The 12,232-nt window shown below is 39.4% G+C and overlaps 1 protein-coding gene across 1 annotated transcript in view; it reads right to left on the reverse strand.

The window, feature by feature from the left end:
- Positions 1-2,102: 2,102 nt before the first annotated feature.
- Positions 2,103-12,232, reverse strand: part of LOC116688015 (transmembrane protein 266) — a 49,685-nt gene continuing 39,555 nt past the window's right edge. Inside the window, exons 8-11 of the mRNA XM_032513788.1 lie at positions 9,282-9,397; positions 7,703-7,898; positions 4,205-4,267; positions 2,103-3,767 (exon numbers count right to left, since the gene is read on the reverse strand). Of these exons, the coding sequence (XP_032369679.1) occupies positions 3,106-3,767; positions 4,205-4,267; positions 7,703-7,898; positions 9,282-9,397 (1,037 nt within the window). The 3' untranslated portion in view covers positions 2,103-3,105. The remainder of the gene's footprint in view (positions 3,768-4,204; positions 4,268-7,702; positions 7,899-9,281; positions 9,398-12,232) is intronic.

The following is a 12,232-nucleotide window of genomic DNA, read 5'->3' on the forward strand; positions in this document are numbered from 1 at the left end:
GAGCTATACTGTTCCCAAACCCCTGGTTACTTTTAATCCCACATTGTTTTAAGACTCAAAAGAACCGTATTGTATCAGTAATTATTGTTTGAATGTAAACTGATTCTTGAACAATAAAAGCACATTTTAAATTAGTTCACCTTGCTTCCCTTTAGCCAAGTCTTCGTATGTGGCCTACTGTAGTTAATCTGTAAATAATACAGTAGCTGCAGCCTCTTCACACAAAAGGCGTCCAGTATTGGCTATTGGCCATCATCATTTACTTGTGATGAGGGCAACTATGGTGGTCATGGGGCAAATTTACTTTCACTTAAATTAAAATCAAGAGAGCGGTCTGGTGGTCCGGACATTGCAGTTGTAGTATTTAGCCTACATATATTTTAACAATTTGTCTCACGTCTCAGTTAAGAAAAGACGTTGTCCTATGCGCTATCAATGTAAATACACCTGCTATACTTCCTAAAAATGAAATAGAAATTTAAATGCAAGGAAAGAGGACATTGGCAGTTTGCAAAGTAATTATCTTGGGGTTAAGATGCAGTTTTTAAAATGTACTAACCATTATTAAACATCCAACCAACTGTCCATAGTCAATGAAGTCTTACAGCCAGGGTCATTTAAATTTAGTGTCAGAGCTTTAAATCAGTTATTTAGGGGGATGAGTCTTCAGTTCTGTGACTCCAAAAAGAGCTGCAGAGAGAATCCTTGTAAACTAATACTGTTATATAATAACAGTTTTTCGTGCACCCCAACGCTTTTTGTAATAGGGCCCTTAGTTCCCCGTATGTACTGTTTTGTTTACAAATGAATTAAATAAGTCTGTTATAAAAAATCCAGATCTGCAAATTAACTTAGTTCTCAAAACATAAACCACTTGTGTTGATAGCTTAATTAATTGCATCTGTAATAGTTATTAACAATTAAAACACTCTCTGGATACTTGTAAACATTTGACAAGCAACAAAATGGTACAGGAGTTTATCTTCTGAATTAATGATACGAGAGGGTAATTAGAGGGCGTGATACTTCTCATGACACACTTACAATGACTTGACCAATTAGCAGTTGTTGTGACAGGTCTTCCAATGTTAATAACCTTAAATAATTTAGATTTTTTTTTTAAATCATATGCATAGAAGGAGATGATGCTAATGAAACAAGGGTGTGCAGTGTGTGCTGTAACATGGAGCCTGTGAGAAGAACGTTTTTGATTAGAGTTCACTCAGTGTTTTTATCAGGCCGCCCTATCTTTGGTACAGCTATAAGAGCAGTGATGGTAATGTCGGTGTTACTATAATTGAAGCTTTTTTTTTCATCAGACCAACTAGATCTCTGAGCCAAAAGGCAAGGCCTTTTTTTCTTCCTTGGTTAGTGGGCCGTGCACAGGACAAGCGCATAAATTGAGTAAGGTTGAGTAAAATTTCATGGTAAGCCAATCAGAGGTAGAGTAGGGCGGGTGCTGGAAAGCACGCATAGTCGGACACACAATGAACAACACAAGCGAGTCAGTCAAAGAGGGACGGGTATGGCCTTATGAAATCATGGAGAGGGTTAACTTTTCCTGCTACATATTTCACAAAGTGGTCAGAAAACATAGGGGAGACAATTTGTTTCTCTCACTATGACACTGGAGAGGCTACTCACGCCAAAGCTAATCGCTGTCATTCTCTCACTTCTCCCTTGCTCTATCACCCACACCCACACACCCACACCCACACCCACGCTGGCTTGACGCACACAACGGCACACAAGTATAAACACCAGGGCAATTATGTTATTTGCACTACAAAGAGTGTTTATATTTTGTATGTTTGTATTAAGTGTCCATTTCATTATAATATTCAGATTTACCATACATTTTTGAACATGCACATGTATTTTAAGTTCCATTAAAGAGGGGTGGAGGTGGGGTCCCATTTGAGCATTCAAAAATGTGCTTGAAAGTAAATCATTAGTTACTTTCTGAAGTAACCAGTTACTTTTATAATTTATAACTGAGTATCTAATATAGTTACTTTTTGGATGAAGTAACTAGTGACTGTAACTAATTACTTTTTTAAAGTAACTTAAACACTGTTTAAGAGTCAGTAAGCTGAACGCAGTTAGGGAAATACTAACTTTTATTTTTGCTATTTTCATTCAAAAGACAACACCTGCATTTGGCAATAACTTCCTCCATATCAAGTTCACAAAAGTGTCTGTAAACATTAAAGTGCAAAGAATTTGCTTGCCATTTAGGGCACATATCTTTTAAAGGTTCATGCTACAAGCACTCCAATCTAGTTTCATGTCACTTACCTTTTCAGTTCATCCACACAAATATACCCTACTTATGTTTTTTTTGTTTTGTTTTTTTTACAAGTTAAACAAAAACGCTAGTCAATTAATTCTAATGATGGTCAATGGTTTCAAATCAAACAAATGTGACAAAAAAGCCAAGGTAAAAAAAGAAAGAAATTGTCTGTCAATTGCCAGTTGTTGCTGTATAGTTAAGCCAGTTGTATTTACCCTGTGGCTGTTTGAACAAAAAACAGCATGACTGATGTTGAAAGTTGATCATACAAATTAAAATAAACAAAATTACAAGAAAAATGCAATACAAAACACTCCTTTTAACTGTTTGAAATTCCAAGAACAGTGTCTTGGTTTGCAACACGATTCAGAATTAACGTTTTTGTTCAGTATAGGCTTGAATGGCCCCTTGCTGGTTTTAATTCATGTAAAGTTCAGTGCATTTAGGACCTATTCAAAGTGAGGATTCCTGATGAAGAATGTGTCCAAGAACACATTAGACTTTCCTTTACTGGGACGTTCTAGTCTTTGTTGTGCTATGCCAGGGAATTTCTGATTTTAAAAATCCATCTAGGAGGAACAGGGGAGGTTGGACAGTATGGCAAAGGGCCTAAGAGTTCTAATTGTCATTTCTACTATTGACCTCTAAACATTTCAAATTAAGGAGCATCAGTGTTAACTGGAAGCTAAGGCTTATGCTTGCTCAGGATTGGCTAAGACTGGATTTACACAGCCAAAGAAAAATCCAATTTAAAAATTTTAAAACAAGGTGGCAGTAAAAGAAGAAAATACTTATTTCTGTGTAAATGTAGCCTATGTATCAGGCATGTGCCCCAGAGGTGTGTCAGCTGGTCCCAGGAGCCGGTACTTCTCCTCCAGGGACGGCTCAGTAGTGCTGCCCTGCAGGTGGATCAGTGGCTTAGTCTGCAACAGCACACAGCCCCTTCCCCGGGCTCGTCTCTCCTCTTGGTTCCTGCGGTTGAAGATGTTTATTCTGTTGTCCAACTCAGGGCTGGCCTTTTCTGAGCCAGTAGGGCTGGGAAGCTTAAGGTTGACAGGGTCTACTACCAGGCCCTTTTGAGCAAGGCAGGAGTCCTCAGAGAGGGAGGAGAGTAGCTCCTGCACCACCATGCTGGGGTCTCTGCAAGGGTTCCTGCTGGGGTCCCTGCTGGGGTCCTGGCCTGAGAAGGAAGGAGGGCAGTAGTGATGGGTGTTGTAGCTCAGACTGAGGTCTTGAGCCGTGCTGCTGCTGCAGTCTGTCATAGACGAACCTGAGGTGTGTCTACTCAGGCTGTGAGGGCGGGCTGTCTGGCTTCCACTGGACCTTGATATGCTGGTTGAGGCGTCACTTACGGCACTGCCCACCCGCTCACTAAGCATCGAGTTTGACTGGATTGGATTTGGATTGGTGGGGAGGTGAACATCGATGGCTGCCATGGTGATGACCCGGGCACCTAAACCAGATGCTCCAGCATCTTGAAAGACGGTTTATACATTTAGTAAAAGTCAACACAGATAAACAAATTAGCCCTTCACTTCAAATAAAACAAGTGCATGAGAGTGTACTTTTTGTCAGTCATATGGACACAACTGTCTGTGGTACTGTATGTCTGAGACATTTACTAAACAGATTTCCTAATTTTGGCTAAATGTAAATTTATGGTATTTTGAAGTGTTGAATAAGATTGTGGAAAGAATATTTGTCTGGCAAAAGCCAGGCTAAATAAGGTAAGTATTGGGTTTCCAATTTGAATATTTATCAAGATTTCCAGCTCTCCACAGATGTGGAGGTGTAAGTTGATCAACTGCATCAGACAAATCTATGATTTAGCAGCTCAAGTAAAGCAGTGACTCAAAAGACTTTTTTAATTAACATCTAGTGGAGTGGTATATTCTGTGGGTATTCACTCACCACTGCTTGCTTCACTGTAGTATTGGCTGATGTAGTTGTTCATGTCATCACGTACAACTGAATCTGAGATAAAAAATAAAAAGGTAAATAAATAAAGGAATTTACATATTTCATATTTGTACACCCAAGTATGCTTCTAAAGTCGGTGATTTTGTTTAATGTAATCTGTAAGAAATGTTTTACTATTTCGAAACAATAACTGTATTCATATATTTTGCATACCATAAGGATGCCCATTATCCCTATTACTGTTTAATACCACTCTTTAATAAACATCTGTGATGCTTTCCCAATCACCCAGTCAAAATCATACCACCATAAGAAAAGCTTGTGTGCAGATGATATTATTTATACATCACACACCATTAGTTCCTCTTCTTTGTCCAAAATCTGATTATGAGCTACTACTAAATACTTTATGCATAAATCATTGGTTAATCCTGCAAACAGATTTACTCAAATTTGGCTTGACTTGCTGCATGTGAAATCAGACAATTATGAACTCCTTGTAAAACAGGAGAGCCTTCCTCCTACAGTACTTCCATACATACATCAAAGTCCTTTTCCCCTCTTTTCACTACCACTCCATGACATAAACTGGTGTGTCCATACAGAAAGTCATATGTTGTGTTTTCTCTTGTCTGTCCTGTAATGTTTTACAGTTTCTATGATGCTGTAAAAAAAAAAAGTATTATATGCCAAATAAGCCTGCTGTGACTGTTGTTACTACAACTTTATTGTTATCACAGTTTTGATTGCAATGTGTGGTTGTTGAATTTTTAAATTATACATAAATAAATTAAAAACATGCATCAAATACTGTTAGACAAACATTATTATATACAGTCTAATATGAATACAGAATGGACCATATATTGCAAATATATAACAGGAACTGACCAGTCAAATTAGGATATAATATAGTGTGACTGACTAATACTGCCAATACTCTGTGTGGCAGTGACTGTAATTGGATTTCCTACATTTTTGTTCGTAGGTCCATTTCGGTGTTAACCACCCAAACTAGTGCAAATGGAAAATATCTCTTATGTTTACAACATAATATTGACAGAGATGACTTCTGCCCCAGGCCACGGGTACTTTATTGTCAAGTGGTCAGGAACACGCACAGCAATGCTGTGCATTAGCTGCACCCTAGTGCACCAGAAATAAACTGGGACAGGGTGGGGTTGGTTTCAGGGATGAGAGGAATGGGGGGAAATGAGAGAGTGGGAGCTCTTTGTTCAGGCACAGATCCCTCCAGTCTAGTAGACCTCAGTGTGCGTGGTGAATGGCTGTGATCTGCGATGCTCCTCTCTCCGCTTGATTGGTCTTGAGCTCACTGTCCGCTGGCTGAGTGCGAACCCAGAGTACCCTGAGTGCTAGCCCCTGTCCCCTGGGACATGCTGCAGACTCTGATGGGTAATTTCATTTATTTTTCAGTCTAAAATATTAATCCCTGAGCCACCCCTGGAGAGGAAGCATTGCACTCACTAAAACAAGACTGAGACAATCACTCCACAATTAATAACACATGAGTCTGAAGAAAAAAGAATGGGCTGTCCAGCATACGTAAAAGGATCTGCCCTTCTTTTAGTGACAGTCAAGTTACCAGGCTGTTTGTCTGAAAAAAAAAAGAGGTGACATGCTGAGGTCCCTTAAGTTAAAATCTGAACTATAATTTTGATGGGTGAAATATCACTTCTACACCACAGGTAAAGTGGGGTGAAAGGAAGACAAGCAACCACTGCATATACAACAGGCAATTACTATTTTAGATTAAAAATTAACAGACTTTGATTTGCTAAGATACTAGTGACACAGTTTGGGAAATTCATTTATGTACCATATAGGTTTATAAGTCATGAGGATGATAAAGCCTACTGACTTTGGTCATGAGTGAAATGTCTCAATCACTAGTGAATATATGCCATCAAATTTGGTACATACTTTCATGTCCCTCTTAGAATAAATTGAAATAACGTTGGTGATCCCCTGACTTTTCATCTAGTGCCATCATTGGTTGGGTTTGACTTGCAAAAGGAATGGCATTCCCATCAGCCACAGCTGCACTTTGTGCTACTGCTAATTAGCAACTGTATGCATGCCAACACGCTAAATTGAGATAATGAACTTTGTAAACATTATGGTTGCTTAAGATCATCATGTTGGCATTGTCATTGTGAGTATGTTAGCATTAAGCACAAAGCACTGCTGTAGTAAAGCATCACAAAGTCAATAGCTTGGCTACCACCCTCTCTCAGTATCTAAGAGAAAACTCCACTGGCTCATTGATTAACGCTGATTGTCACTGGATATTCCTAAAATCTACATGGTTTGGTACTTTAAGGTGACAAAACCCTCAATCTCCTGGGACTTTCACTTTTATGAAGGCCTTGATAAGAGTTGGCACCATGCAGGTGAGCGTGAGAGAAGCCCATTGAGACCGCATCTGCAATATTGAGCAATACAAATGAGCCTGGCCTGATTTGAGTTGACCTGACTGGAGCCCTGCGGCCTAAGTGCTCATCCCAGTGACCATGTTCCTGTAAAAAGCCACATTTGTTTCTGAGAGCCAGATTTCCCAGTATGCCCTTGGGGTAATATTGTGGCCGCCGTGGAGCCTCCTGGTGCCCTATTGTGGTTTTCAGGTAAAGGGGAACAGATGTTGACAGGAGCCCACTAGCCCCGAACAAGGCCCAAAGCACAGAGCACTCTGTACCTGAAATAGCCCAAGTGGTCTGGGCTGGCTGGGTCAGCCTTGCCACGAAGGGGGCGGTAGGAGAGATAGCTGGGGCATGACTGAAGCCCATCCAAGCTCACGTAGTGTCAGAGAACATACTTGTTTTCTTCAGGATTCACCAGATCCTAAAAGCTTTTTTGCCCTCATATTGATCCCAATGTGCCGGCGGTCAGATGGGTGTTGTGTGCGAGTGTGGAGGGGCTAAGAGCCTGGCCTCGAAGATGCTCCAGGGCTACTTCTCCAGATTAACTTTACACTGCTCTGGCATCCAATTCACCTGATGGTACACTGTTAGGGACTTTTTGTTCCTCATAATCATGTACATACTTTATGTTGTCCCTCTGTCCTGGTTTGGCATGCTGCTTTCTCAAGCAAACACTGCACCTGGTATGATACCTATATTTTGAATGCCACAGGATTTTTCTTAGATGCATTCATTTTCAGTTTTTGAAACAGGGTTTTTAATTCTCACCTACTGCATTAACCTCACTGAAGGATATTTTGAAGCAATAATCTGTATCAGAGGGAATAAAATTAAAAAGAAATTAGTTGTCTTTCTTACATTCCATGCAGTTCAGCTGTTTAGCATGTATGATTTATTTTACTGTATACAAAACCAAATCACTTTACATTTAGTGTTTTCAGTATCCATCCTCATAAAGCTTCTCTGGACCATTATTATTTATTTTTCTAAGCCCCTCTAGATGGCACTTGTTGTTTTAAAACCATACTTGTTTTAAGAGACCATACTGTACCTGCAGTAGTATGAGGCTCCCTGGGGTTTCTCTGGCTGCCTTCATCGTCAGACTCCCCAGGAGTCAAGCCTTCTACAACCTGAAAACTCCTGCCCTGTTTGCTCCATACATGGTGGATCTGCATGGCTGCTTCACGTTCTGCAGCAAGGTCCAGGTCCTGCTGGGCCAGATGGGCCCTCAGCTGCCTGATCTCAAACTAGAGATGGTTGGTTCACACCAGTCGGGAGTGTGAAGGAACAGAGAAAGTAAAAATGGATTTTAAAAAGGATGCGTGAAGAGGACAGAGATGGAAAAAAGGATAGGCAATGCAGGAAAATAAAAAGACAGGAAGGAAAAAAGAAAGAAAGACGAGGGGGAAAAATAGAAAGAAGGAAGAGAGAGAACAAGGAAGGATGGAGTGGCAAAGATACAGGAGCAGGTGAAAAGGTAATCGGACAAGGGAGGGAGAGAAATGTCATCTGCAAACATTATACGTACAACAAAAGATAATAGCATTATGCATATTTTCTAAACAGGGATAACACCTATGTTGATTATGGTTTACATAATTTGTGGAGTAAAATACAATAAAAACTACAGTAAAATAATATGTATAGACAAACAAAGCTCGTAAAAATAGTTTAATCCGTCTGGGTTGGAATCAGTGTTGAAATTTTCTCCAAACCTGACAGATCACTTTAAAAACATCAAGGCTAATTGTGAATTGTTTACTCCAAGTGCATCGTCTAATTATGTGTTGGGTAAATTGTATGCTTCGTTGATATACAGCGGTGATGTCTTTCTGTATTGATTTCAGGGTTTTGGGCCTGGAGAATACAGTACATGCAACCAATTGACAAAATACTGCAGCTGTGCATTTTGTAAACGGAGAAGAAAACCTAGTAAAGCAACCACTTTTACAAACTATACATACAGGAGGTATGTATTAATCTTTCTTCAAGTGTGTGCCATGAGGAATCATAATGTCATGTGTAGAAAGACTGAACTTGTTTGTAAGGTATTGCTGCCCTCCTCTGGTGGAAGATGAACTGACAATGCTGTATGGGCTTATGTGGCCTTAATCAGACTGTAACTGTAGTTAACCAGAATACTACATATTTCAATTATTGGATGGCTATTAAGACCATAATATGACTATAAATGGACTAAGCAGTGAGTGAGAAACTTCTATAATTGAATTGGAACACTTTTATTATTGGCATACAACAGTAATTATATGTGTCTATGGTTAACTTTACAGTTATATTCAACTCAGTCACTGTCATTTCTCCCATCATCCAGTACTGAGGCTGTGGACAGATTCCAATAGCGTCCAAATTTCAAAGTGGAAACAAGTGTAGAATAGCTATATGGAAACCTTTCAGTAATATGATCCACTTCCCCATTCTCCAATACCCATACTTTTTCAAAATACTGCTGAATGCACTTCTTCTTTCTCAGTCCCGATGAAAAACTACTTCAAGGTTGTTGGTAGGTGTGTGTGTTGGGCATGAGGACCTATATAATGTTTTGAGGGGATGTGGTGAATATTCTTTCCACTTGTTAATTAAGGTTACATTTGTGGTGAATTGGTACTCACAGCCTGTTCCTGGCAGATCTGAGTGAGACGCTCCAGCTGCTCCTCTCTCACAGCCTTGGTCTTCTCACACTGTTGGATCTCCAATTCCATCTCAACTTTGACTTGTAGCACATACGCTAACATGGAAGAGGGGGGAGAGCAAGAGAGTTCAAACAAAGACAATACTATTTTTTTGGATCTCTAAACTACAAAAATGAAATGGTCTGAAAAGGATTGCAATGTGTGTTAGGAGGCATCAAGATTTACTAATTGAAAAAATATGACTTACAGCTTTCAGCTGCTGAAGGTATTTATGGTAAAATACATTGAGCATTGAGGTCAAGGGTCAGTGTTAGTTGAACATTTGTCCTTTGCTCCATATATGTCCATCATCATCACATATGCAAACCTCACTGGCTACCCGTAACCCCATAGCCTACCTGTACTGAATGAATTTTGCAAGGTGCTTAACATTTTCCACAGGGATCTTGTTTCATGCTGACTTTACAGTGTCACAAAGTTTTAGTATATTTGTAGCCAAGATTGACACTGAACATCCCATTGCTTAAACACCCATATTATGCTAATTGTCAGGTTTATAATTGTATTTTATTTAGGTTTACGTGGTTTTATTTTATTTTAAAACAGCATATTTTTGTTGTACCGTACATTGCTGCAGATCCTGTTTTCACCCTGTGTGTTTAAGTCTCTATTTTAACTACAGAGTGAGACATTCACTTCTAATACTATCTTTGTTTGTAGTCACACATGCACAGTAGGTAGATAAGATCACATCAGCTAGATAACTCTTTCTCCAACTTTGATCAGTACAAGGCAGGATTAGCTTGGAGACTTCTTCTAAACAAGGGCACACTTGTGGAATATCTGCAGAACAGGGATAAGTAAGTAGTTCTTTTGTAGATTTTGGTGAACTAATGTGTGTTGAAGCAGTGTTTTGCCATTGAGAACGAGCTAGCATGCTAGCGCTAACTTGTGCTACGGTTAGCCACCTCATCTCGGCTAGTGACGTAGAATGCCGTGCAGATTTTGAACAGCTCATCCGGAGACTGAAGGCAGGGGACAATCAGAGACCAAGGGGGTGAGCAGACGTCTTGAAGCGTAGTTCCTATGGTGCCATTTTAATGCTACAAAGCACTCACCCGCCATTAGCATTCCATTGACTGACATTCATTTTGACAGCAAATAAATTTACATCTGAAGCTTTTAAAAACTTAAGTTGTCCATTGTTAAGTTCTAAAGAAACACAAAAATGTATAAAAGGCTCCATTACCTTGTATATAACGTTACGGCTCCATAGAAGACATTTTTGTAAAAATAGGCTAACAATTGTGTCATACCCAAACAACTTGCAGTCGCACAGTCAACAAATCACCGTATTGTCAAAAGAAGCACACAGACAGTTTAGACTTACGTTAGCTGTTTAGGTTTGATTACAAATGTTAACTAGCATTTTAGTTAGCAATTATTAGCCTGTGCCTATGTTATCTCCTAAGATATCCCTACGCTCTCCGTCTCTTCAAGATTCGGAATGATTAAGATTTCTCTTGGCACAGCTACCAGAAGACTTACAACTTTCAGACAGGTTGCACACGTCACCACTACGTACGTTATCAAGCTCAGTTGGAGGCAGCACTCCCCGGAAAAGTGCTTCTAATATCCTTCACTTGTCTCCATACAGAGCAACACATTTTGTTTGTCCATTTCTTTAACTGTCTATGTCAGAAACCCAGAGCTGACAACTTTTCCCAAAACCTTGGAGTGAGATTTGGGGGGGCCAACCCATATTTTGCCACGTACAAAGCAATTTCTTTGGCTGTTTTAGCATCATTATCCCTCAGGGTTTAAATTGGGATTTTTTTATGTGTGTTAATTTTATTATCTGGCCACTTTAAACCAAAAAGTATTTACTTTTTAATTACTATTTAATTTTTTTTGTGTTCAAATTATTTTTATGAGGGAGGGAAGACAAAACAACACATGCAGACACAGACACACACACAGACAAGGGACCAAACCCCTGCGCAAGTTAATGCAAAGGCTGTAGCACAAGGCTACAGCCCCGACCTCAAGTATTTACTTTGTTGACATCAAGGCCATACCCAACATTGAGGTCACCGAGCTCTGGACCTCTGTATTTTTTCCAAAGTGTATAGACTAAAGGTTTAGAAATGATTGCCAAAAGGTTAACCTTATTAATGAAAAAAAGACGAGCTTCATAGACTGCAGACATGAAGAAATGTTCCCTTAAACGATGCTAAAACACTCCTTTGTGTACCAATATGGAAATCACTGAAGTGTTGCCAGCATACTTTGGCCAGTCTTGAATAAATTTTGCAACTTTCCTGTGACCTTGATTCATTTAACTCTCATCAGCACCCTTTTTCACACAAACAGCAGCTGATTGGTTATTTATTTATGTATTATTTATATATAATATATTTATTAAACGATTCCGGGTCAGGTATAGGAAGTATAATGTGCAGTCATGCGGGAATCGATGCATCAAATACTTAAACTACATCTTAATCAATCAAAGTACCGGCACCTCTTACAATCTGACTGCACACTTTATTTTTACATGACACACTTTCTGGAGCAGGATTGGAAAGTGTGAAAGGTTTAAAAAAAAAAAAAAAGGATATTGTGAGTAAATTTAGATACCTGTTGTCATCATAGGTGGCAAACAGTCGGCCCTTCACACCGCTTTGTGATCACATTTGTAAGCCACAGGATATGATATCACACATGGAAATACTATGTATTCTGATGGTGAATGTTGCAATGGGCAACATTAAAAGGTGAAACATAATCAGTGGTTAAACATGTCTAGTTCTGTTATAGTGGAGATTGTGAACTTGTACTTTTACAAGACCCAACTGCCGGCTTTGTCAAAACACTAGGAGGAAAATGAAACAGCCTTTCGGGTACTGTGGGGGGCAGAGCAAAGCACA

Source organism: Etheostoma spectabile, chromosome 1, assembly GCF_008692095.1.
Source record: "Etheostoma spectabile isolate EspeVRDwgs_2016 chromosome 1, UIUC_Espe_1.0, whole genome shotgun sequence".
In the NCBI taxonomy this organism is placed as follows: Eukaryota; Metazoa; Chordata; class Actinopteri; order Perciformes; family Percidae; genus Etheostoma; species Etheostoma spectabile.